The sequence below is a fragment of the Podarcis tiliguerta genome, assembly GCF_965153285.1.
Source record: "Podarcis tiliguerta genome assembly, chromosome: 2".
NCBI lineage: Eukaryota > Metazoa > Chordata > Lepidosauria > Squamata > Lacertidae > Podarcis > Podarcis tiliguerta.
Genome location: NC_139535.1, coordinates 64,096,474 through 64,124,167, shown reverse-complemented (window position 1 = coordinate 64,124,167; position 27,694 = coordinate 64,096,474). Strand labels below are relative to the sequence as shown.

General features: G+C 39.0%; 1 protein-coding gene across 2 annotated transcripts in view; it reads left to right on the top strand.

Annotated features, from left to right (window-relative positions):
* Nucleotides 1-26,148, top strand: part of SPOCK1 (SPARC (osteonectin), cwcv and kazal like domains proteoglycan 1) — a 392,633-nt gene extending 366,485 nt beyond the window's left edge. Inside the window, exons 7-12 of one of the 2 annotated variants that reach the window (XM_083428898.1) lie at nucleotides 1,966-2,082; nucleotides 10,345-10,566; nucleotides 12,846-12,908; nucleotides 15,354-15,491; nucleotides 17,448-17,528; nucleotides 17,775-26,148. In XM_083428898.1, coding sequence (XP_083285024.1) covers nucleotides 1,966-2,082; nucleotides 10,345-10,566; nucleotides 12,846-12,908; nucleotides 15,354-15,491; nucleotides 17,448-17,524 — 617 coding nt within the window. In that variant the 3' untranslated portion in view covers nucleotides 17,525-17,528; nucleotides 17,775-26,148. The remainder of the gene's footprint in view (nucleotides 1-1,965; nucleotides 2,083-10,344; nucleotides 10,567-12,845; nucleotides 12,909-15,353; nucleotides 15,492-17,447; nucleotides 17,529-17,774) is intronic. The other variant, XM_083428897.1, reaches the window with a different exon arrangement.
* The last annotated feature ends 1,546 nt before the right edge of the window (nucleotides 26,149-27,694 follow it).

Here is a 27,694-nt window from a genome sequence, read left to right as displayed (position 1 = left end):
CGAGGTACCACTGTATTTCTACACTTCCTGACAAGCTGTAATTTGCTCTCTCATTGAAACTTGAGACGGGGCAGTTTGAACAAACCAGAGTTTGCCCATGAGAACCAGGAAGTACAAAAATTGTGGTGCTTGTGGGGAGGGGAGAAATTACCTCTAAGTGTTTTCAGCAGCCCAGAGTTTTTCCAAAGGGTTTCAACAAGTAAAACTGATGAGAAATGGGAAGTACTTTTTCATTATCAGCAGTTCAGCATTTGGGAGGAAAGAATACTTCATGTCCTCAGATAATTCATTAATTAAGGTATTTTGTTCCTACGTGAAAGCGAACCAAGGAAGAGGAAGAATATAATAAATAAAATATAAGGTTGCATATGTTTCTGATAATAAAGAATAGAATGATGAATAATACATAGCCTTTTTGGTAATAAAAACAGCATTCTTGTTAAAATTGCATTTCCCTTCACTATAATTTGCCAATTTTACATGTTTATGTCTTTGGTTAAGAAAAAAAAAACACCTTTGCAGAACTTTGAGATCATGTAAGAACAGCAAGTCTTCATTTCTTATTCAGTAGATTTTGTAGAGCCCAGTTTATTTGCTGGTGACTTAAGAATGAGTGTGAAAGTTACCATAATCTAGTGTATAGAGCTGACCTAACCAATGTAAGAGCCACCATAACCTGAATGTAGTCCACCAACCATATATAGTGGCCAACCAAGATGTCTGGACTTCCCCCACCAATTGTTTTTGTAGTCCCAGGCAGGTCACAGGTAGCAAAACACAGTTGTTTATTGTACCATGTAAAGAAATTGGTTTTTTGGCTGCTGAGCATATTTCACAAATGAAGTCTATGTTCTCTTGCCTTCTGATATGATCTTCAGTTGTATTGGTTCATGCAACTGATTTTGCCTTTGCCTTTGATACACTGTCCTTCTGTTGGCCATCCCTGTCGTTTGTCATGCTCTTTTTTCTTCTCTCAGTTTTAAACTCTAAGGTTTTTGCAGCAAAAAAAGAACCTGTCACTTAGCTTTATAAAGCACAGTGACATTCATGTGACTCTATCAGAGATAGTTGGAGGGGCTGTATTAAAAAATGCAGTGAATGGGGATTCTCTGCTGTGGATTATTCTGTAAAGCATGTCCTATGCTACTAGAGAAAAACCTTCTTTTGTATCTGAAGAAAAGTTATTTAAATTTTAGAATGAGTTTATGACAAGAATGATAAAATGGCTTCAATCTGTGAATTCAAACACTGAAGATAATGCAAACCTGGAACATTCTTTGTGTCAGGAAGCACTGTCTAATTCTCCCCCCCCCCCCCCCCGCTAATAAATACTGGCTTCTGCTGGGCACTAATCTCTTGGCAGAAATTTATGAGAAAAAAATTAGATGTTTCCCAATAAAAATTTATAATGGAAGCAAGCAGTGTATGCTTTCATCCAGGTAGGATGAAGAAGCAGAGACACCCTTAAGAGGTTGCAAAGTCTTATTTGTCGTCAAATTGGAGAACATGACAGCTTCCATTAAAAGAAAGATTTCCTATTGCCATGACAATAGCTTTAAACTAAACCAAACAAGGGATATAAATTATTCTCAGGGTCTTGTTCTAATAGCAATGCTAGATGGCTTTCTTTTTTCCTATTGCTGTTTGATTGATGTTCTTTCTCAGAAGACCTAAAAGGTGACAACCAAAAAATTCCCACACATCTTGTGAGATGGATTTTTGTCTGGATTGTAAACCATAAATTGTCTCCCACTTAGGCAATATTCAAGTATAATAATAAATCTTGTCTTGCTGCCTTGAATTTTCTTGATAAACCCTTCGACCTGCTTACTCCTTGTCTCTTTGTAATCTAAACGTCTTTGAATCAAAGTTTATTCTTCAGGAAACAGAAGAACAATAATCATCTTCTGTTAGGACATGTGTAGCATGTTCTCACTAATTTAATTATTGTCATTTTCTTAACAGCTTGCACAGACAAGGAGCTGAGGACTCTTGCATCCCGCCTAAAAGATTGGTTTGGTGCTCTTCATGAAGATGCAAATCGTGTCATCAAGCCAACCAGCTCGGATTCAGCACAAGGCAGTAAGATGACAATCTAAAAATAAAGTTTGAGATAAGTTCACAAGTTCAGCACGTCAACAATAACTGTAATGACAGCTAATGTGGAATCTTTCATTTAATTATGCTGTGGTACATCCTTCTGCTATTTCAAACCACCCATTATTTTGTTTTATTTTCCTTTATTTTTTGCATATAGAAACAGTATTTGAAATTTAATCACCATTTGCAGTCCGTCGAGTTGGGAAACTGTGAGGTAGCTAAGGGACCATCTAGGGAAGAACTGTACCCTGCAATGCATTAAACAAATAGGATAAGACTTTGTTTAATTGAACCGGGGTTAGGAAAAATGGGGTAGACTCGCAGGGGTCGGCAAGGCTTACCAGGCATGGGCCGAATCAATCCCATGGAGATCCTCCGTGCGTCGGGCCAGCGCAGCGCGACACCAGAAATCACTTCTGCACATGCCCAGATGCCGAAACTTGCACCTGTGCAGAGGTGATTTTCAGCATCTGGGCATGCGTAGAAGAGAGTCCCCATGCTGCGCTGTGCTACTTTAGCGCAGGGGGCCGCTCATGGGCTGCTTCCAGCCCATGGACCTTAGGTTGCTGACCTCTGGGGTAGAGCAACGGCTGTGACTCCTGCTGGATATCAGACAAAGGCCTAATGTTCTGTTTCCTACAGTGGCCAACCAAAGGCATATGAGGAACACACAAGCAGGACTGGGGGGAGTAGGGGGGGCAGCCCTTGCCTGTTATTGTCCACTAATAAGTAGTAGCTTGCTAGCTTGCTACCCACCCTTCAACAGGTCTTAACAATTTAAAATTCAGAAATTAAAAACAGGTAAAAGAAAATACAGCCGCAAGAACAGGGTGGGTCCTGAAAACATTCCTCTCTAGTGTAAAAGGCTATGATAAAGTTCTGGGTCTTCTATGTTCACAGAAAGCTGTTTAGGGAAGGTGTGAGACATACCACTGCAGGGAGTGAATTCCACAGCTTACAGAACCATCAAGCCTTGTAGACATTAATAGCCTCCCCCCCACCATGAATTTGTCTAATAATCCCTCTTTTAAAGACATCTCAACTGGTGAGTGCTGTGATTTAAAAATGTGTTGGTTCTGTGGAGGAAGGGCACATAAGGGAGCTAAATACAGTCTCTTGCCTGAGGGCCCACAGAATCTTGCATCCAACAGGCGCTGTGTCAAGGCTTTGTGCAAGAGGAACAGGCCCTCTGCTGCCCTGCTGACTTTCCAGTGACTGACAGCATGCAGTAGGCAGGGAGCGGGGGGGGGGAGAGAAAGGGGCTTTCTGTCAGTCCTGTTACTCCTTCCCTCTAGTGAGGGGCGGCAGAGTTTGCTGAAACTAAGTGAAATGTCAGCAGCCTCCCACCTGCTCTCAACAGAATTTGTCAAACTTGGGCAATTTTTCAATCTGTAGGTTAAAAATTCACAGCAGGCTTTGTGTGCTACAAATATTCCCACGGCAGGCACTAGATTGGAAACATAATTTTAACAGAATGCTTTTTTATCCATTTATTATTAAGCATGCAACCGCCTGTCTCTGAGCAAGAAACTGCAAGACCTTTTCTGTGTGAAAGTGCCTTTTTTCTTGGGTTAATGAGTATTTAGGGAGGGAGGGTGCAGATTGTAGGCAGGCCTAAGTGTTACCATGGAACAGCAATCCTGAGTAGAAGCTATTGGTGTGTAACTATATCTGGCTTTCCCTTCCATTTATTTTAATTATTTAAAAGGACAAACTGCATTTGTAATCTTTCATGACAACCAAGAGGACACTAAAGATGTTCTTTTGGATAGCCCAAGCCCCTTGAATAGTACACCTCTACAGTAATCCCACCCAGGAGCCTAGTAAATACTAAGTGCAGACTCCATGTTTGTGGACGGTACCGCGTCAAACTGCTTGTGGCAGAATAACAGAACTGAATGATCCTTAATATAAAACTTCCTGCTCACTTCCCACCCCAGTGCTGTTTGTGTGAACCAGGCATAAGTTTCCAGTGCTCGTGAATCTCCAGCCTTTCACCATTCTGCTTGCATTTTCCTCCACCGACATGTGATCACTTCATTGACATGAGCTGTCAGGTTATGCTTATAGAGCCATAAGAAGCACATGTTTTTTTCACTGCAATCTATTTTGAGTATTCCTCTGTGGTTTTAAAGCAACTTCCAAAAGATTGGAAATGATGGCTAAGATTTCTCTGGATACACCGCATCTGAAGGTGTTCCACTGATTTTTTTTCCTGTGCTGCAGTTTGATAGGATGCTGCTGTAAGTTAACGAAAACCGAGTGGATCAAGTTCATTTGCAGGCAAAAAGTAAAGATTATATTCTTCCTATTCATTCGTGAAATGGAAGTATTGGCACAGTTTTAAGTTTTAACTACTGTAATCTCATTTGCTGTCCACTTTGGGCAAAGCTCTTTTCTTTCTTATTTGCAAGCAACAGAAACAAATTTATTCAGAGCACCAGTGTTGTTGTTGTTTTGCAATTAGTACCTTTTCTAAAGTGAGGTGGTGGTGTTTTTTAAATGTCACTGGAAACTAGTTATTCTGTGCAGTGGAAGCCTATGCATGTTTTCTTGAAAGTAATTCCCACACTGTGTTCAGTGGGTTTAATGCCCTAAAAAGTGTGGTTAGGATCAAAGATGCCGCTAATTTAGCTTCAACAGCCCAATCTTAGAAATTAGAAATTAATTCTTAGGGATGGAGCCCACAGATCCACCTACATGTATACAAGATAAAACATTCACATGGCATATAAGCAAGTGTTGAGCACTGCATAGCTTTCTTTGAAAAAAATTATCCAGATTTGCCTTTTTGTCTCTCTTTTGGTTTGTTCATTCCACTAGTCCAACACAAACACAAGGCCCCAATATATATAAATTGATATTTTATTTTACCTGCAAACAATAATTCAGCATGTACAATTGTTACATAAGGCATAGAGAATGCATCTGTTCTTATCCATAGTTTTTTTTCTACTAAATAGTTGTTTCCATCTAAGTTATAACATCCATATATATCCCATTCATTTAAGAGAAAGCATAATTTGCACATTTTTTAAGATTAGATCTGTAGTTATTCTAGCTCAGATGTGTACAATCAGTACACGGGTTCAGTTAAGCTGGTGTGTCGTCAGAAGCTCCACTGAACTATGGTCTGTACCCACAAATTTATGTGTATCTTTTTCTATATTGAATCTGGCTATTCCAAAACTATTTATTTTCATTTTTTGTATTTCATTAAGTCTGCTTCTGTCTAAACGGTGCATTGTGCCCGGTGTTTCAGTGTACAATTTTCTGTTTATTTTTTACGTGTGAAATGTATGGGTGAAAAGGTTTTGAGACAATAAGAAGCCTTTTACAAATAGGTCACTTATTTGAATCTGTTCCAGAATCTGAAGTGATTGGAAGCTGGTGTCTCTTGTTACCAGCTGTCCAAGACAATGTTACATGTAATGACTTAAGCCCACTTTTGGTTGAGCAGGTGTTTTGAGTCCAAAGAATCCCCTTCTCAACAGGCACTAATTAATAACCTTTCTAGAATTGCCTGCAAATATATCGAGATACTTGAATGACCTAAAAAGCTAGCGAGACTTTTGATCTTTGGCCTTATTATTTGAGGCTGTGGGATGAAGGGAAAAAGTGAAAAAGACAAAGCTTTCTCGATGCAGGCGTGTTTGAGCTGTAGCATTGAATAGGTTTCTTGCTTACTTCCAGCCAACATTGTAGGAGAGGAGTAGAGAACAAAGTCGACATCATATTTTGAGTGAAAGAAGTATATTAAGCTTCCCAACACATATAAAGAAACCGAACATTCAGCTCTGTTGTCGTCTTTACCCTACTTTTCTTGCACATCCATCTCCTACACTTCTGAAAACTGGCTGAGCACTGCCATGGAAAGGAAATATATCAATATGTAAAAGGGTTTCTCCTTTTACATATACCCCATTAATGTGTATGTGACTAAATCCATTTTGACAGCCTGTATCTTGTTTATCAAATCATGTTTTTTTGTCATGACCCATCATTTGAGCAAACCTTTTTATGATCATTACACCAGTGATGTCAGAGGGATCTGTGTTAACAGTAGCATGCCCTTTAAAAGATATTCTTCGCTGAGTATCCTACAGCACTATGATTTAGATTTAAATAGATATTCCATTCCCTGCAAAAGAGGAGCAACTAACAATAGGCAGGTGCCTCAACTTTCTCATTGAAATCAATGGGGAGCTTTGCTGGGTTATGTCCAATGTTTCTTTTGACCACTGTATTATACTGAAAATGTAAAGCTACAGGCGTAAAATTCAGAATTACAGTTAATTCATTATGTACATGTCAGTATTTAGGAGCGGGAGCAGGATTTGGGCTGGGTTTTTATCCCTCAGATGGAACAGTGCAGTGCTGCTTGTGGTAAAAGCAGTCTGAGTAAGAAACCACTGGAGCAAGACTTTTATAGTGTGACAGTTTTGGTGAGGTGTTTTCCATTATCTCAGTTCAGGATAACAATGTCAAGCACAATAGAATTCCTATTATATATATTATTCACACCTTGGAGTTACACATACTCGTTTAAGCATAGGTTGAATGGTCATCTGCCGTGGATGCATTGCAGGAGGGTGGACTAGATGACCCTTGGGGTCCTTTCCAACTCTACAATTCTATTATTTTTATTTTTATTTCATTACATTTGTATCCCACTGTTCCTCAAAAGAGCGCAAGGTGGCATACGCAGTTCTCCTCCCCATTTTATCAAACCTGTGAGGTAGATTAGGCTGAGAGTGACGTATCAGATGTCTAAGAAAAGGTAATAGATTGATGTGATGATTTTTCTGTAGTTTCTTGAAAGTCACTGCTTTGAATAAATGTATGTCTCATTTTTCCCCTTAAAGGTTTACTTGTCTAGAAAGAGACAAGAAAGTGTACATAAGACTTGGCAATCTTGGACTTGATTGTTGACACAGGCATGTCAAGTAGTGATTCAATCAAAGCAACTTTTATTCAAAGGCAGTTTAAAGTGGAAATAAACACTTACTGCCACATCTCAGCACCATAATATACTTGAAAGGCTTTGATCCCTCACTTCCTTGCTTTAACCTTTTAAACAGCAATAACTAGCTAGCTAAACTTTTCATAAGACTTCTTTAAATGCCTGCATATTAAAATAGCACATTATTATTTTCTAGTAGAAGTCTTGAGAAAAAAATTTTTTAAAAAAATTATACTAGAACAATGTATACAAATAAATCTTAGGCAAGTACAATTAACATCTTATGGTTTTCACATTTGGCCCTTACAAGTGCATCATAATGCAGTCGTTGTATCTATATTAATTACTGTGTCATTCAGTTAAGTGCTTGCATTGAGATTGCATACTGCAATCATGTGATTAGTAGCAAAGGTTCTGCAACTGTTATGGGAAACGCCAGACGTAATAGGTATAAAGCTGTAGAGTTTACCTAGAACCACCTTCACTACGTTTATATGAATGTACCTACTTTTATTCAGCATAAAGCTCCTCCCATTTTTAAAAAACACAGTTCTACAACTTTATAGGAGAAGCCAGTGGTACATGGTCCTAATTGGTGTCCACCTCTCCCCTGCTGGATGCAACCAGAAAACTCCTCCCTCCCCTTTAGAAAGTATTTCTTTGTTTCTTTAAAGGAACAATCAATGAATGGGGTAACACAAATTTGTTGCCACTGTTCCCCTGAAACATGAGGATGGATGGATAGATAAACTAGCATTTTGATTTGGTTGTCACGCTTGCTGATGATTTCAGATGAAAAACCAGGGTCACCCTGCTGCTGAGGGATGCACTCGGAGCTCTCTTCTGCTCTCTATTATCTGTTTATTATCTGAATTAAAGGCATTTCTAAAATGCTTAATATCTAAACACCTCCAAGTGATATATAAAAATACAACATAAAAACAATGAAACTATATCACAGAAACTGGAAACCAGTAAAATGTTATTATAAAAAGGTGTAAAAACAGGAAAGAGCATCCCTGTGCAGGAACAATGGTAGAAAATGCCCTTTTTCAGGTCACTACCCTGTGATATTCTATAGGCTGCTGTGCAACAAGTAAAAATTCCCAAGACAATCTAAATGATCTTACAGGTCTGTACAGGGGCAAACAGGTATTTTTTTAGATATTCTTCAAATATCGAAAGTCTGTCACCTAGAAGATAGAGCAAGCTTGTTTTCTCTTGCTCCGGAGGGTAAGACCCCAACCAATGGCTTCAAGTTACAAGAGAAGAGATTCTGACTAAACATCTGGAAGAACTTTCTGGTGGTAAGAGCTGTTCAACAGTGCAACCAACCCTCTTGGAGGTTTTTAAGCAGAGCTTAGATGGCCATCTGTCATGGATGAGATTCCTGCATTGCAGGGAGTTGGACTTGATTACCCTCGGGATCCCTTCCAACTCTACAATTCATATGATTCTATGAAGCCTCATTCCTCATGTATCAATTGTACCCTGTCCTACTGTAAGAGGAGACCGTGATCACTTAGCCTCCATTCAACACTTCTCAGTTTCTTCCGAAATTAAAGTATCATAGATCATCATAATTTGTGATCACCAGGATCATAAGTACTTAATTTCACTCTGGGAACTCAGAGTCAACCAAGGAAATGAATAATGAATAACAATAGTAATTATGGCAATAATCTAAAATGTGTGAAAGAAAAGCCCCTAGCCCATCTCTACAAAGCAAGGTACTGGAAAACACTTGCTCTCAGGCCCCAGTCTCAGTTGTCTTTAGCTTGGAGGGAAATCGGTTTATCTTTTTGAAGTAGCGTGTAATAAAATAGCATTAATGTTTATATTACCTGAACACCTCTGATGATTCTTCAGTGTCACAGAGAACCCTCCATCAGAGTTACACCTAAAGAGCTTTATTCCAGTGTGATGCCTTTCTGATCCTCCACTTAAAATAGCAGATAGACTTCAGTTGTATTCTAGGCTTTCATGACAGTTCAGTCTAAGAAGTCTCCATGCCACCCTCCCACCCCCCGCAGTTATGAAGAAGCTCATATAATGGGGAAATCTTCCTTTTATGCACCCTAAGGAAATGACAGCTGTTCAAAAAGAGAAGACATGTTCTTCAATGGATTGGTTGTAATATGTGGTAACCAATGTACGATTTGCCATCATCAAACCAGAGCTAGGTGCTAAAAATACATCTCAGAAGGGGAAATAGATAGAAGACACTGGGTATACAAACTTGACTTTCTGAGCATTGCAAACAAATCTTTGACAAATTATGTGTCTTGCTTAACTCTGGGAGAAGCTATAGCAAGATGAGGTGTGAGTGGGGCATCCAAATGAAAAAGTTGCTTCACACTATGAGTTGGAGGTGGGTTTCCAGAATTACAAGCAGAGATGCCAGGGTTCTTGGAGAAGCAGAAAGTCCTGTAATTGTTTTCCTGAATCAGAAAATACAAGCAATTTTCTTCTTTAAAAAAGCTTTGCCATAAAATACCTGCTGGCCTGCTAATCACTGCCATCAAATTGGAGAGCTAGTTGTTAACATGCAGAATGCAGCATTCAGAAGAGTGTATTGCAGAGAAGAAACATTTACAGAAAGAATTTTATCATTTTAAGGAATGTGAGAGGAGACTATTAAGAAATTTAGTGGAGAAAAATGGGTATCTTTCATGATGTTTTCTGTTCTCTGATTCTAGGAAATTTAAGAATAAAGCAAATGTCTACTCCCAAGTCATTACAGTGCTGCTTCTCTTTAAGAGGGGAGGGTGCTCCCAGACCTTGTTATATATTCCCCCTGCCCCGCACATGTGCAGCACTTTGCATTGTACATTAATAGAATTGCTGTGAGTAGCTTTGGGACTAGGTTTTGGCTGAAAAGCAGGATAATATGTGCAGGATAATAAATAAATGTGCAAATGCACAGAGACGGCAAAATTGAATTCTGAACGAAAACAGGCTTCAATGAACTGTGAACCACTTACCTTGCCTTTTCATTCACATTTGTGAAACAATAATGAATGGCTATGACTCAGAGTATTATCCATCTCTAAGGTTTACCCTGCCGTCTTTTAGCCCATCCATTTCATTCACACTTCGTTCTGAATTGGGATCATCATGTTCCATTTTCTTACAAGTCAAGAAGGAAAGGTTAATCTGAAATCAATTTTGCCCCAGTTATCTGCAAGACTGAAAACAGAGTCAATTAGCAGGGCTTCTTGTTTCCAAGAGAAATCTGTATGTTTTAGCTCAGTCTAGGTTGTTTGCTCCTGCCTTTACAGGATTTGACACTAGCATATTACCAATCTGCAAGGATTCGTTGGGCTGGATGTTCAACAAACTGGATATGAACTATGACCTTCTCCTCGATCACTCAGAGATCAATGCCATTTATCTTGATAAATATGAGCCATGCATTAAACCACTCTTCAACTCCTGTGACTCCTTCAAAGATGGAAAGCTTTCAAACAACGAATGGTGCTACTGCTTTCAGAAGCCTGGAGGTAAGTTACTAAATTTTGTACTAGAAAATTGACTCTGTGATTGCATGTTGATACTAAAATATTTATACAGGAAAACTAGCTCCCATGTAATATTAAAAGGCAAATGCATTATTAGGATTTGTATAAGGCACATCAACATACCTCACTCCTAATAAAGTTGGCATAGTTTTAAATTGATTAAATGAGGAGACATGCTTGATTTTCATACGGTAAACAACACTGATATTATTACCACTCCACTTACTTGTTACGTATTGAGTGGAATTCAGTTGAGTAGCATTAGATGGCTAGAAAATCCTGGGTGTGAAAATCCTAGCATCAAATAAACACTGACACCTAAAACGTTGAACCTGGTTACTGAAGACAGCAGGAAGCAAGTTTCTTCTCCCATATTTACAAAACTTGGCCACTGCCACTTCCTTAGTCCCTGCTTCTCCAGACCAGTTAGTTCCCATGGATCCAAAATACTTTCATTACCATGGCTTACAGTGCTCTCAGCAGCCCTTTCAAGATAAATTGGAGGTGGGTTAGCAGCAGATCCAGTTGTTGCCATCCCCTTATCTTCTTTAAACCCTTCTAGCACTAGCGGAGGAAGAGGAGTGCGGGGGGAGCGCACTACTCCTGGCAGTGTGATCCCGGTGGGGTGCCATCATGGCTGCCCTCTCCACCCACGCTGGGCACCACACCCCCACAGCCTGCGCACCATGCCCCCAGGATGCACGCCAGCCCCGTCCCAGCCTGCTCTCCCCCCCCCCCCGGTGCAGGAGGCATGAAGCTCTGCCACTGCCTTCTAGGCCAGCTGTATCCCATCAGCAGTGGGCCCAGAAGCAGGTGGGCTTTTGCCACCTGTGACTTGGAAATGGCTCTTCCCCAAGTGGATGACTAGAGGGTTAGTCATTATTCTATGATTAATTTACTATTACGTACTTTGCTATGGTTTCTGCATAAGGATTGCCCTTCCCATTTCTTCCCTCCCCAAACATAACTTTGTGTACGGATGCATTTTTCTCTTTTCTTTGTGCCGTTTGTGTTTAATTCCATTTTTTATGAGATAATGAGAACAAGAGGAGAATGACTGGTAGTATTGTTTTGTTACTTTTAGCAATATCAGCCAGACAGTCCTCATTGCCTAGAAAGACAAGTTCTTCGACTTTACTTTCCTCTTAGGTTCCTATTTTTTCTTGCTTCTCTTTTTCTGTTCCTCTCTTATAATTTGTTCATTCTTTTCTTTCCCAACATTTTAGTTTTCCTTTTAGAATAAATTTCTTTCTAATCCAGGCATCCTTTAGTTTGCCTTTTCCATGTAATTCTCTCCTTATCATTCTTACCTTTCCCATTTTATTATTCTTTGTCCACAATTTTTGTTGTTGCTTCCTTTAAACATCTTCCTTAGACCCAAGCTTCATTCCTCCTCTATTACTTACAAGAGCAGACCATGATTGTGCATAACAGAAGCTATTCAATTAAGTGGGCTTAACTCCCATTAAAATTATTAAATACATGATTTTATGTGAAGGCTGCAAACTTCTTGTATTTTTAAATGCACTCTTTTGGGCACTCTCATGCCTCCTCCATATCCATCTTTGGACCTGTTGAGAGGAATAGAGATCTTCCATTGTTATATCTGGTATACATTTTACACACAGTGTGGCAAGGTCTCGGTCTTCCTGCTCTTCTATCCCTTGTGGGTGTGGAGTAGAAGTTGGTGGCGTCATGTACGTGGCATCCATTTAAACACACCAAAGTCTCTGTGTCCTCTTATCCATATATAGGCCAAAGAGTCTAAATTAGGTTCATGGCCTCCTACTTGGTGGCTAAAAAATGCCTGTGAGGTTCCTTTCACATGGTGGCCTCCTTGTTCCATTGGCTAAGGAGCAGAGTGTGCCCTAGGAAATCTAGACTATGATCATGGTTTTCAATCTCAAAATTTGTTCTATTGGTATTAGCTTATTGCTTATGTCATTGCTTATAATGTGAAAATTAGTCTTTTAGCAAGCAGTAAATTAGCATCCTAGCTTTGGATCACGCTGGTGAAGGAAAGGAAAACTGTCTTAATAACCAAAATGGCCCCCAAACACACTTTTTAAGCAAAGCATGTTGTGAATTTTTTAATTAGTAAAGCTAATGGCATACATTTGTTCTGCAGTACAGTACAAGCATATGTGGTTCATTCATTCCCAGGTGTGCAATAGACTACCACTGCCTGTCAATTGCAAAGCTAATCATTAGAGAATCTGTCCCTTACCATCTGGAAACTACTCTCATGTATTTTGTTTTAGGTCTCCCTTGCCAGAATGAGATGAACAGAATTCAAAAGCTGGGCAAGGGGAAGAGCCTGATGGGTAAGTTCAGTTACTTGCCACTCACTCATTTAAGCTGCTAATTAAAGCTTCTGTTATTACTGTGACGTTACATGCTGTAATAGGGTCCCAACTGTGTGCTTGTGCCACTTCAGGAACTCATATAAATAACAGAACATCAGCCTGTGCTAAATGTGTTCCATGACTTGGCATACTAGGTAACATTATGCCTGTCTGTCTACTGAAATCTCAAATCAGTGCCATTAAATTGACACAGCACATAGATTTATTTCTTTATTGTTTGACAAATCCAAAGTAAGAAATAGGCTTATTGGATCTTCCCCTCCCCTAAAGTATAAATTGCACTTTTAAATGTGCTGTAATGATACACATATTAAGGTAATTTTGGTATGTTGAGCACATAATGCCATTGGGAAGTTGAAGAATCCATCTGTTAAACTGTAGGTGTATAATACTAACAGCTTTGGACACTATGGGCTTAAATATGTGAATTTCAGCGCATTTCTCTTCCACATTAAATAATTCATAATTGAAATCAAATAATACTTCCAATAATGCACAGTGAAATTAATACAAACATCATTCTAAAGCAGCAGTACTGAAATGCATACATAAATTGAAAACCATGCAAGTAGAAAAGGAAAGAAAAATCATTATGACACACAGGATATGTGCGGAGAGACAGCATTTGTACTTTTTAATGCCTTGAAGTATCTGCACAAATATACTTTGCCTGGGGATTCTTATTGAAGGTGAAGGGAACACAGCATGGCAGGGCAATTTCCCCCTCCCTTCAAGAATATTATTTTCAAGTACTCCCCTCCCCCAGGACACATTTGGAGGTAGTAATAACCCTGATCTGTGGACAGAAGGTAGGTTTTGCTTTTATTCCGTTGTGCTCCTAAGAACAACCCGTTTACCCTTGTACTACATAGCTCAATGGACTCCTTTAAGGTCTGAGTTGGTGCCATGTATATGTTCCTTCTTCCTTATATGAAAGTATTCCTCCCACAAAACAGAACTTAACAATGAAAATAGTGTAGAAAGGTATTCCATTGCTGTTACTAGGAAGCTACATTAAGCCCATGAGGCATTCCCATTATTCATGAGATCAAATTTATTAATCCGTATAGCCCAGGGGCAAACTTTCTTAATGGTCATTTGCAACAAATTGGTAGACGAGTAACTAATGCATGCATGATGTGATACCTAAATGAACTGCAGTTATAGCTGTCATGACTCCTGCACCTGGGCCCCTCACACTACCATGAGGAAGATAACAATGAGGAGGAAATAATTTTTGCTAAGCTACTCATCCCCTTCCCTTGGGCCATCCTGACCTGAGGATGTAGCTCTTCCACATTCCTTAAACCTATTCCTTCCACAGTACAGGTCAGCGCCTGCAAAGTCAGACAAAATCACCACAGCCAACTCCTCAGAAAGGTGGGCCAATGGCTGTTAATGCCAGCGTACATAACGCCTCAGATATTCTTCATCCATGTGAAATGGAGTAAAATAGCCCTTTTAATGTTATGTGTGCACATTGCAGAGATGCATTGATCTACAGTACTGGTGAAGGAAGCCTTTTATTTATTTTGAGTAGTAAATCAAGTAGTATTTCTCTAACAAAGGTGCTAGGTATTTTCTCAGATATAGCCAGACCCAGTAAAAGTCTGCTCTTCTGTGCCTGTAACAGAAGTAAACAGTAGATGATGGAAACTGCTATATAAAACCCATGCTCAATATTCTTCTAACTGATCTTCAAGTACAGTGGTACCTCAGGTTAAGTACTTAATTCGTTCCAGAGGTCCGTACTTAACCTGAAACTGTTCTTAACCTGAAGCACCCCTTTAGCTAATGGGGCCTCCCACTGCCGCCGTGCCGCCGGAGCACGATTTCTGTTCTCATCCTGAAGCAAAGTTCTTAACCTGAAGCACTATTTCTGGGTTAGCGGAGTCTGTAACCTGAAGCGTATGTAACCTGAAGCATATGTAATCTGAGGTACCACTGTGGACGTAGTTTGTTTTAAATTTATGCAAGTACATTTGCACTGAATCCATTGAAGCTGATGGCAGAAATATCAGCTTTCATGAAAGAGGAACAGAGAGCCACAATGATAAACCGAACCAGTTGTCCTCACTGCACTTCTTATAAAATGAAGGCACTTTAGGGTTGTTGTTGTTGTTTTTCATTTCAAGATAACAATTTGAATTGCAACCTTTTTGCACCCTCACAATCTCTTCTAAATGCTATTTGTGTGGAAGAACCTTACTGACAAAAGAACTGATGGTGGTGGGCGGGGGGAGGGAGAGAGAGAAACAGTATGCCTGACCATTTCAACCTGCTGTGCAAACAGTCAAAGAAAGCCCTCCTTGAACGTCAGGGCCAGACAAATGCAAGTTTATCTTCCTGCTTAGCTCTACAAGTATTTGTATTATTGACAAGGGCACCATTTGCTATCCCTAGGAACTTTCATTCCACGGTGTAATGAGGAAGGATATTACAAGGCAACTCAGTGTCATGGAAGTACTGGGCAATGTTGGTGTGTTGATAAGTATGGAAATGAGATAGCTGGCTCAAGGAAGCAAGGGACTGTTAGCTGTGGTGAGTAATGGCATGCTTTTCTCAGATAAAATAAGAATGAGTGTTGTGAGAGCCCTTGCCTGCTGCTGCAAGCCTGACTATGAGTCTACAGAATGGCAAAAAGAGAAACCTATTAGCCATCATGACAAGAATCTTCAGGCCTTCATATTTATAATACAAATGTGCTCATACAAGTAAGCTCTCTTCCTGAATAAGTGTGACAATACAAAATTGGCAAAAGCATTTGATGTTTTTTTTCTCACCAGCTTACAAACTGCAGTACTTTGTACTGCTAAAAAAAATATGCTGGTTAGGAAGTTATTGCAGGCTGATCATTTAAAAATCCAAAATTTTAAAATCAACATGTTGCTCCCTGCAATAGAAAGCACAAAATTAAGGAGTCCTGTTCATCAGGGCTGCCTTTTGAAAGAAAGTCTTATCTGTGATATAGATTGCATTTTTCCCATGGAGGTTTAATCTGAACAAACAATTGCTGCTGAAATTACCCCACAAGGAGCACATGTACACATAATATAAATGTGTGCCGTATATGGCAATCGCTACAGCTCTTTATACAGCTCTTCTAGTGGAGAAAATGAGTTTATAATGAAACACCTTGGCATAAGAAAAATGTCTTTTTGGAACTTTTAAAAGCCAAGTGCTACAAACAGTAGGGATGGAGGAGAATTACATTTGGTCTGCATTTCTAATACACAGGTAATAAGTAAATAAGACTTCAGATTTTGCAGTTCTCTGAATTTTGCAATGCCGTTCTCAGCTCAAAACAACCCAAATGGATTTTTATAATGCATATTTTTAGGTAAGTTTCTTTAGAAATGTGTACATTGAGATAAAATGCATATTTAAATATGAATATGGATTTTTGTACAATTTAAAAACAACAACAGCAACCCCTACAGACAAATGCAGAAGCAGGATAAAATAGAATTAATGGAAACGTGGAATTGATGTGGAGTGGAAATGGGCAGATTCATCCAGTTTTGATAACCCTAATTTTGATAGCTATAGTCTTATTTGAAGCCCTGAAGTTCCTATAAATAAAAGTTCCAGGCATGACATTTCATCTTCAGAATTCAAGCACTGAAAATAATTCTAGTGGTATGCGCTTCCTTCCCAAAAATGCTAGAGAAAAGAAAGATAGTAGCATTCTAACTTCCTTTTGAGAACCCTTTACACATCCAATTGTCTATAAGAGAAGGGATATATATGTGTATCTGCCATGAGACTCCTTTGTACTTCAAAGAATTATGGGGCTCATTACAGAGGCAGAGCACATTTCAGTTAGGCACAGCACAGGACCAGACCTGAATAGGTGCTCATGTGCCCCATAGCACATTCAGCACACCTCTACAGGTTCACAATGCGGGAGGAAATCGGCAGTGGTGGGAGCACCAAGGAACCCATTGTTTGAATGCCAAGGATCTACCAAATTTGAAAAAATAGTAATCTAGTAGACTCACATGAGTATATAATGACATCAGAATCGCAAGGTGTCAGTTTCAATAGCCTTATTACGACTTAAGACAACATTGCACATGAAAATTTGCCACCTAATCGCCTTTGCCTGCCCAGAAAGAACATTTATTGTCACCTATTAGCAACACCAAGCCTTTTATATACTGTATGTGTTTGGATTATTAATGCATTTGGATGACTTTGTATGATTTTATTGTTTAAACTTATACCAATAAAGGTAAACAAACAAAAAAATCAAAACACAGAGTTAAATGAACAAGTAAAGTGACAAGGAAATCAGTTTTGAGGCAATAGGGACCTTTCCAAATGTAACCCCTTATTTGTCTCAGCTGGCAGGACCACACTGAGATTTTCTAGGCCAATTTACATTCCAACTTTTTCTGGACAATATCAGGACAGAAACAAAGATATCACTTGGTGATGTTTGTGGTGAGGTTTTTATGAGGTACGCAATTTACTGAGACCACCAACTCATTTCAGATCTCTTCGAACACTCATCAGATGGTGGTGTCTTTCAGTCACCATTGACCTGGAATGGATTTGAACCAACAATTTAGAGATGTAAGGTTCTGTCTTCAGCTATTGCTTCCTCCTGAAAACGTGTGGTTTTGTGGGTGTAGTAGAAGACTGTATATTACTCTGAGCACTTTACTGTGTAAAAATGTTTTACTATTTATTTATTTTATTTTTAAAAAGCAGACATGTTGGGGGGAGGGATGAATTAAATAGTTGAAATAATGAGAACATTGACATGTTTTGATAGAAAATTGGGCTTAAAGTATAACTGTGAATTCTTCCCGGTTGCAGAAGAGGAGCAAGAAACCTCAGGGGATTTCGGTAGTGGTGGATCAGTGATATTATTGGATGATCTGGAAGAGGAACATGAAGCAGCAAAAAAGGACCAAGAAGGGAAACAGAAGATCCATGTAAGAGCAGCTAATGATGATGATGAAGATGAAGATGACGACAAGGAGGATGAAATTGGCTATATATGGTAGTTCCCATAACTCTGAGGACTCATGTTTTGCACAATATCACAAGTCATTTCGTATCTCTGCAATGGTAACTGAAACATCAGGCATTGCATATGGAGCTCAATTTAAACCCGTTTGGGCATTCCAATATGCACACAGGTATCCCTTACAATTGAGCTTCCCTTTCACTTTACTGCTGGGCGTAACTCCACAAGCACAATGGAGATGAGCATGCAGAGCTGAACCTGACATTGAAGTGAACTGGGAAGACCTTTCACATGTGGGAGCTCCTTGCACATGTGGGACTTGGCACACTCATGTGCATTGGAGCTCTTGTGGCCAGCAAACTGCTGGATGGAAGCAATTATCTCTCCACTCAATTTAATTTAGTACACTGTGTTTAATTTGGAAGACAGCTTTCCCACCTGACTAGCTATTTTTTGGCATAATTGTAAGCATTGTTCTATTTTACTGACATGGTGACTTTCATAGCTTAATCTGCTCACATGCGTCTTTTATAAAAATGGAATATGGAACATAGCAAGAGGGTCAGCACATCCAAGCACTGGGCGCTTCTGATGTTACCAGAACTAAAGTTTTCAATTACTTGATCTTTTTTAATTGTGCCATTTGTTGTTACTACTGTGGTTTTGCTACTTTAATGTTAAAAGCAGGTAGGGGTGGGGTTTTTTTCTGTCTCGCCATCTGGAACTTGTTTGAAAATATCAAAATCGCCTTAACATTCTGATTTGGTCACCCACTGGCTTTAAGTCAGAAATAATTCCATTTCAGTTCCTCCTCATTTTTCTTTAACATGGTTGGCAGAACCACTGTCTTATTTTAGCAGAACTCAATGAAAGTTCTCCCCTGCACCAGTAGTGCAGGATAAGATCTCAGATGACTGTTTAATCAAAATTAGTTCACTTTAAGTTAAGCATCATGATCTTGATGATTGGTATAGTATATGCACACAACTTTTAGCAAAGGAAACAAGCCTGGAATGGCCTTTCAAAACATGTGGAAAAGGAATGCTTTGCAAATGCATTTCTTTACAATCGTTTTTGCAGGCTTGCAAGTCTTGGATTTTGCTTTGATCAAGTTTGCACTAATGCTATGCAAGCTGCCTCTGCTTCCTGGATAGCATACCACTGGTTTTGCTGAAAACGCTTTTTCTTCATTTACTCTAAATGAATCCTCATTTGGAAGTGCTGAAGCTGTCAGAGGCACTAACCATCAGCAGTAATAAGCTGTCTTCCCTTTATTTTAAATTGTTGATATTTATTTGCTCTGTTTTAAAAAAGAAAACATCTTTAGGCAGTTGTGTTTCTGGTTAATATCACTTCTGGTTAATATGACATGTAATACTTACACATATGAACCAGAAGAGAATGTGATTAAAATATTCCACATAGTTATATCTCCATAGCAGCATCTCATTGTTCCCCATTGCCATTCAGTGTGGGGAAATGAATTTGCCATTGCAGACCTTTTATTATGTTAGCTGTCCACGCAAGGACAAAACATGATGAGCATCTATGATTGGTTGGGAGGGAAAAGATGGATCTGTAACAAGCCCCATCTTTTTCTCATTAAATGGAAGGAAATAAATGCCAGATAGGTCTTAAATTCTGCAAACGCTAAGGACCATACCACTTTTGTTGATCAGGGCAATTATAGTGCTGTTATACCAGAACTGAACATGGCCTGTACACTTTAAAGAAAGCTTATATTTCTGTGAGAAAGTGCTAATTTTTTAGTGTGAATTTCTATACAGTTTTCAGGCGGCTGCACAATGGCATCTATCCTCAGACTATTGTTTGCTATGTGTGATACTCTTGTTTGTTTATGCCTTTTGCTTCTGGTGTGATGAAGTCTGGGGTTGCTGTTTTTTAACAATTCATTTTAACACAAGGTCTGGTTTGTTAATGAACCCTTCAAATAGTAATGCCAAATGTCATGATGTTAATATTACATTTCAGTTTGTTTTAATATTCCCAACAAGTGCATCCTAAATTTACTGGCTTTGTGAAATTATGATAATATCCAGCTGAGAAGCTACCTCCCAGATATACAGACTTAGCCTGAAACCCTGAGCTCAATGGATTCCAGTAATTAAGTAAGCTGGTTGTCCTTTGACTTTTAAAGATGCCACTGCTACAATCCATAAATGTACATCATACACACTTAAAAACTCTGCAGTTCCACTGAAGAAAATCCACACAATTGCTTTGGCCTTTCTGTCTTCTTTAGCCATAGTGATGCAAATTGTGTCCTGTGCTGTTGTGCTTAAAGTAGGATCCAATGCCTGGTGAATGAAGCCATTGGGCTCTGCCCTAATTGCCAGTTGACCTCTATCCCATCCTCATTGAGGAATGCACTGTCCATTCCTTGCTATTGTAAAAGGACATAGGCTGTCCTGCAAGAGGGCTGTGGATGCCCTGCTCTTCCTCAACTTTGCCCGTCTCCAAGTAAAGCCATGTAGTTATCCTTAATAGGCCAGCTACAACACATTAAGGGGTAGGGAGCAGCTGCCGGTATACGACTACTCCACTCCTGTGAGTTACCATGTTCACAAAGCACCACAGACTATCAGCTAATGGCATTGTTATCCAGAGCTCACACTGGAAAGTAAGTTACATGGGATTAATGTTTTAAGAATATGGGTTTTCTGGGGTGCACTATTAAGCTGTATTTGAACACTGGCTGGACTAGTATACAATAAAAGTCACCTACTGTAATACCGTCCAATTAGAAGCTGCAACATAGCTATCATTTTCACCATACTGCTTACCTACTTAAATTAATAAAACCTGCAGAAGTCAAATTCACTGTGGTTGCAGAGAAAAGTGCTATTATCTTTTATATACTTACGATAAAGTTTCCATTTAGCCTTTGTTCTTGCTACGCACGCAGAGCAGCGTGAATGCAGCTGCTTTCTGGTGAAGTCCATCATTGCTGGGGAGTGTGTGAAGATTGAAACCACATGGGTGAGGCCACTCACATGGGTCTTTCCCAACTGATCTGCCTTCTTCAGCTCCAAATCATAGCCAAGTCCTATTGAAATCAATAAAAAAGACTTAAATTAGCCATACCATACCTAACCTATTCTACTGATTTCAACAGGATACAGAGACATTTAATTTCTGGAGCAGGGACATTTTATTTATGTGAGTAAAAAACAACAACCCTGCAGATTAAATCTTAAAGTCAGTTGTGGTGTTTATGTGCAATGAGATGAATTACACCATTAACACACACAAAACCCCATAATCCCTGACTCCTCTGATGTTGCTTCTTTAGCACCAATGCTTAATTGCTGGGCTCACTGTCTTAAACACTATGAATTTTGTTTATATGGGGTTTGTATGTATAAAAAAATAACCAACACAAAGTTTTTGGTTGTTTATTCTTTTAAGAACCATTTCAAATTCTTTCCCAGCAATTCCCCACTCCCAAGCAAATCCATGATAATATAGATCACTTCATACATATCAGTATAGAATTCATTAACAAAAGTGAAAACAGGCAATGTCCTTAGAATCAATAATCTCCCTGAGAGTTAGTACATTTAAAAATAAGCTCTCAAAGACAAATTATAGTCTGCAGACAAAACTGAGTTTAATCATTCTCTAAAATTCTTGCTATTTGATTTCCTGTTTGTCTGGAGAGAAAAATATTAAAATCAGAAAAGGTTGAGGTACAAAAATACCATTTATTATTGTTACTAAAGGTGGAAAACCTGAAGCAGCAGCAATTGGAGACACACCTACAATTTTGTCAGATTCTCAATAGCATTTGAAGGAAAAATGAAACCTTTGTAGTAAAGCCCTTAGCAAAATACTAGAGCAATGCCAGAGAAGCAGAATGAAGTGGTGCCTTCAGGAGCAATGAAAAGTTGCAGTGTCATCTATTTCATGATGACTCAGTTTCACCTCCTGTTGAACCATTTGTCGTCATCCCCCCATTGCCCATGTAAGATTCAGGAACTAGGAAAAGATGGCGAAGCTACATGAAATTTGACCAAGCAAGTCTCAGAAGCTTTTTTGTTCCAACCCAATCCAAAGCCACAACAGGTTCTCTTGAGTTCTCTATCAAGACACAGGATAAATGCTGTAGTTCATTTCTCATTACATTTTCTGGGGGAGAAATAATAAATGTACCTACAATATTGGCTGACCAAGACATTAATAGGCCTCCTGTCCTCACCTCTGTGAAAATTACTTTGTTTATAACTTCTAATGGCTTTAACCTCTACCGGCTAAAATATAATGATTAATATCTGCTATGCCATATAACAAGAACATACAATAGGTTATTTTATACAATAGTATATATAATTTTGATACAGTGGTATGCGGCAGCAGTAGGCTCAATCAACAACAGTCTGGACCCAGCCTTATTGTGGATTTGTCTCCGAGAGTGCAGCTTTCCATCTCTGTTTCATTTAAATCGTTTTTTTAAAGATCAGTAAGCTACATACAATTATCTACTAATCTTCAGCTTCACATACTAAACTGCAAAGACTGCAGGAATTTTCTTATCAACTGACTTTATCCTTTTAATTCTAGTCAGAGTATATATTGTAGCCAGCAAAGGTCCAGCTTCCACCTTTTTGGATGTCATTGCATGTATACATAATGATGGTGCATGAGAAAGTAAAAAGCACACAGAAAATCCAATGCCAAATTTGCAACACACTGTGAAGCACAGAAGTAGCCAATGTAGCCCCCCCCCCCCTCCAAGCTGTTGCTGAACTCCATCTCCCATCAGTCCCAGCCAGCATGGCCAATGGTTGGGAATGATGGGAATTCCACCCAGCATATATATTTCCCAAGTTCATCAGATTCACCAGTTCCCTCACAACAAAAGCAGTAAAATTAAATAGCTATGCACATTTATGAAGGGCTATGCTCTCCTATCCAAACATGAATAACCTTAATGTTACTTCAAGATGTTCTTGACGTTTATCTGAACAGAAAACAAGGCACAGCATATCTATTTGAGCTCAGAGGCTGGGGGAATATTGCTTTTCAATATACATTTGTATTAGACACTGTTTAAAAGTAATGCAAGAATCTAGTATAAAGGAAAGTAGAAAAGGTGGTTAACATGGGGGGGGGGCGGTGTTCACTTTCAGTTTGGCAACCCCAGCCTCCTTAATACTTCCCCAGTTCAATAGCTTGCACTGCTGAACCAAAAATAAAATGTTAAAAACTCAAGTGCAGATGTGGCTCTCACCTTAACATTATTTGGGAACATGAATTAGGCATGCCATATCACTACCAACTGGTGCTTGAACTGTGGAATACATGCCATGGTTCATCCTTACTACTTCTGGTGATGTATGCATTTCCACTTCTCAATATTAGTAATATAAAATGTGAATTCAAAGGGTTTACTTTTCCACCAGTGAGAAGGGTCATAAGAAACCAAATGTAACATAATCTAATACATTATGGATCAGAGCAGAGATTTACTTCATCTAAATCAGTGGCATTCAGTATGTGCATTTGATTACAGAATGTGGCCATAGTCAGCTCATGCTATATACTGTTGCATGATATTTGCCTTCATTTGGTAAGCTGGGCTGAGAGCTTTGCACAATATAAGTGAAAAAGCTCAAATGCTTATTGAAAAAGATTCCTAAAATCAATGCCAAGCAAATGGTTGCATATTTCTACAAATCAGAAACATCATTTGGAACAGCATCTTCATTCTTTACGTTAGGGTGGATGGTTTTGACCATTTTACACCTCAAAATAGGGTTGTTTTTCAGTCAATCACCATGCAATAAACTTACTTTGTTAGCTCAACAAAGCATCCAGTCTGCAATTCGGCATACATTAATCACAACGGTGTAATCCAATGTTGTGGGAGCAGGCCTCTGTTCAGACAGCAAGACTTCCCCTTCCTCTCCTCCCACACCCATGTTCCCCCAAAATCTGCTCCAAAGGGAGATGCATATGATTTTATGCTGTGAACCACCCTGAGATCTACAGATACAGGGGCAGAATACAAATTTAATAAATAATAATAATAACAACAACAGGTGACTATAGAGTGGAAGGAGCAAAAGTTGAAATCCTGTTGTGCAAGTGAACATCTGTTGGAGTCAATCCAGTATCTTTTCAAGGATTACTAAATGACTTGAGTACTTATTTGAATACATGCTGTATCATTTTCAATTCTTCACAGCCTACTGAAAAGGGACAGGTCTCGTGACTATCCGTGATTCAGGGGCATGTCAGGCTTCTTGGAAATCTATGTATTCTTCAGATCATAACTTCCCTTAGTTTGCCCCCAGCACAGCTCCAATTCACCTCTAGCACACATCCTTTTCAGCCCTACAGATCAGTAACATCAGTGGAGCAAGTACCACAGAAGTTTCTGCAATGGCAGGGAGAGTGCATCCAACATCAGTTGTCCCTCTCTCAGAGAAGAAGGTCTGATGCCTCCCATGGGCCATGGTACCGCATGGTTGACCTTGCTATTTAAGAAAACAAACAACCTTCGCCATAATTACGCCTATTGGTTTTCTGGAAATGCCTATACAATAAAAAGGTTGATTTGAAAACAAATCTTGATAATCCAATGGAATTATTTTATAAACCCGTAAACCAGAATATCAACAACACTGGTTATCAGAATCTTTGTCAAATTCTTGGCCACCATATTTGTTCATAATTAATACAAAAGTCAACATGGTTAATGCAAGTATCATTATATTCATGTTTCAGAGTTCTTATTGCTTTCTCCCCACCCCATTTCACAGCATGCCTCAAGAAAAAAAAGTGATATTCCAGATCATTAAAATGTTAAAGAAATAAGGCCTTTAATGCAGTATACAGTAGAGCCACTGGCTCTTATATCCCACAGCAGAATTACCTATTCTATTTCTCCCTTATGACAATCTAAAGCTTTTAACTTGCCTACAGCTTGACTTAAATTTCTGGTTCCATTGGAAGCTAAAATACTGCATTTCCTTCAAATTACTGACCTTCCAAAAAGTTATGGGCAATGGAAAAAAACCCTCCAGCACCAAAAAGAACAAGGCTACTCTGCAGTCTTCAAGCCAATCATTCCCTGTATTTAAATGACTTTCAAGGAAGTAAGCTTTGAGGAATGCATCCTATTTTTTTCATAATACTTTACAAAAAAATAATAATATTTTGGAGCCTTGTTAGGTTTTTGTATTGCGCTTCAGTGTGTGTTCTTTTTACAGATTTCACAAAAGGTAACATCTGTTCACTTCTAGCCTCCATTGTGCTTTGCATTCTTTCACACCTGATTTAAAACTACATTGTGCCCGCAATCCAGCACAGAATTAGGTGAGATAAACCCATTGATTTCAGTGGAGTTAAAATATAGCTAAGGGGCAATTCTATGCACACTAGAATATGTTGCATTGATTTAGTAGGACTTCCAGATGAACGTACGTAGGATCAAACCTTCGCCTCTGTGTTGAATTGTTGCCTATGTGTTTATATGTAACAGTACTTGACATGCAACAGTCATATAAGAAGCAAAACAATCTGCTAGTCAATACTTCAATATTAGAAATTTCATACCATTTTCTCCAGGTAGCAAATGACATAGAACACCAGCCAGCCAAAGTTAAGATGTTTAAGTCACACTGATGTTAGTTAATGGCAGTGTTAAGCATGTGGTTAATTTTCTCCCACTAAAATCAATGGGAACTCATTAAATTTGGCCGGATTGTGTCCACTAAATCTAGGGTCATTATTTGCAACAGACCACCAGAACTCCCAGTATTTGACTCTCTTTTTTCCCCATAGAAATTTGATGGCTTTCACTGCAGACTCTTCTTTCTGCCATTCAGTTTTCTTTTATTGCACAGACTGCTTTGTACTGTTAATACACATCAAAGAGCCCTTTCTACAGTAGGTGGTATTTGGTCTTTTTATACTTTTCTCAATGCTGCTGATGTCCGTTACTGTTTAATGTGTAGCGTTGTAAGGAGAGATCCAGATATTAAGTGTTTAAGTTTTATGTCCCTACTGTAGATGGAATGTACAATATCATAGTTAATTAGAGTAGCATAGTAAATTATGAATGCTTTTTCCCCCATGAAGATTTAAATGGAATGTGAACATGTTGCTGATTTCCTTGGTTAATTGTAAATGCTGAATTGTAGTACTAAGTAGTTGCATTTTTGTCTGTCTCAATAAATTTTAATTTGTCTGCGAGTCCCCATTGTCTGACTTCTGTTTTGTTAAATTTCTGGAATATGATAAAGTAGCACGTACCACTTTGTCTGGAGTGGTATGAAGTAAAGATAGGCAAGAACTGGACCAAACTACCCTCCAGGTTATAGCAATCCATGCCTCGCTTAACCTGGAAGACAGATGGAGACCCTGTTACTACCTCTGCTACAATTTGTTGGCACTTTGTGAAATTGAACATATCTACACTGGCCTTTATTTAACTATGCATACAAACATCACTAGAACTGCTCCATGCATGTAGCTCTGGTGAAACAGACTGGGGGAACTCCCTTATACTGAGTCAAACCATTAGTTTATCAAGCTCAGTACTGTGTATAATGACTTCTGGCAGCTTCTCCACCCACAAATAGGGCTGATAGTTTTCACATCCCTCTAGCTTATACATAAGGCTTTCTTTAGCTGGACTGAAGTTAATGCCTTTTTAAAAAAAACACTAGGAAGATTAGCATTGCAAGAGAAAACCTATGCTGCATTACCAGCTTATAATGAAAATAGTATAACTAAAGTAAGCAATTTGTTTCTGGGTGTGGGTGCTGCAATGCACATGAACTGCACAGAATGACTTCGCGATCTGTGCTGGAGAAAGCCAATTCCTCTCACCTGGAAATTAATTGCTAGTGGGTAAAACCCACCCACCTTGATTGATAAAAGGCATGTTATTCAAAGCAGGAGGAAAGGGCTCTAGCTCAAGTGCGTGATTTGCATGCAAAAGTTCACAGGTTCAATTCCCTTGGCATATCCAAGTAAAGTTGGGAAAGTGTATGTCTATAACCCTAGGAAGAAATTGCCAACCACTCTGAGGGTTCTCCCGATCCTCCAGAGTGGTGTGCATTCTTGGCTGAAATTTTTAAAGCTTGCTGACATCTTTCACATGGTGGCTTTTTCCCTGTTGCAGGTTGTTACAGGCCTCCCAAGAGGCCTTTACAGGTTTCTAAGAGGTCTTACAATGTGAAGCTATCTAAAACACGGCCTGCAGAGTTCTGAAGAATTTGGGGAGCAACGTAGAATTAAAAAGAAAAGCTTAAATGAAATTTTTTGAACTACAATTCCTATTAGCCCCACTCAGCATAGCCAATTGTCAAGGATGCTGGGATTCGTAGCCCAAAATATCTGGATGTCACCACATTGATGACCTCTGCTATAGTCACTCCTCATTTCTTTCAGGGTGCTATTACCTTGATTTCATCACACTGGGATGTATTATAAGCACAAAATTAAAAATAAATATTACCTTCTTGTGAGCTTCATTGATAAAACTTAGTCATAAACTCACCTTCAGTTTTGTTCTTAGCTGTTTTTCAGCTGTTAGTAACAAAATTACATGTCAAATATATGTAAATTGCCAAACTGTAAGAGCATCCAAACTGCTCCCCAAAGCAAAAACCTGTCAAAGCTGTTCAAAATGTTTGTTATATTGTACTAAAGAGATTTGCTTCTCTCACATTCTAGAATGATTTCAATGGAGAAGCCCAAACCACAACAATTGTGAGAACCTAATTAGGGATTA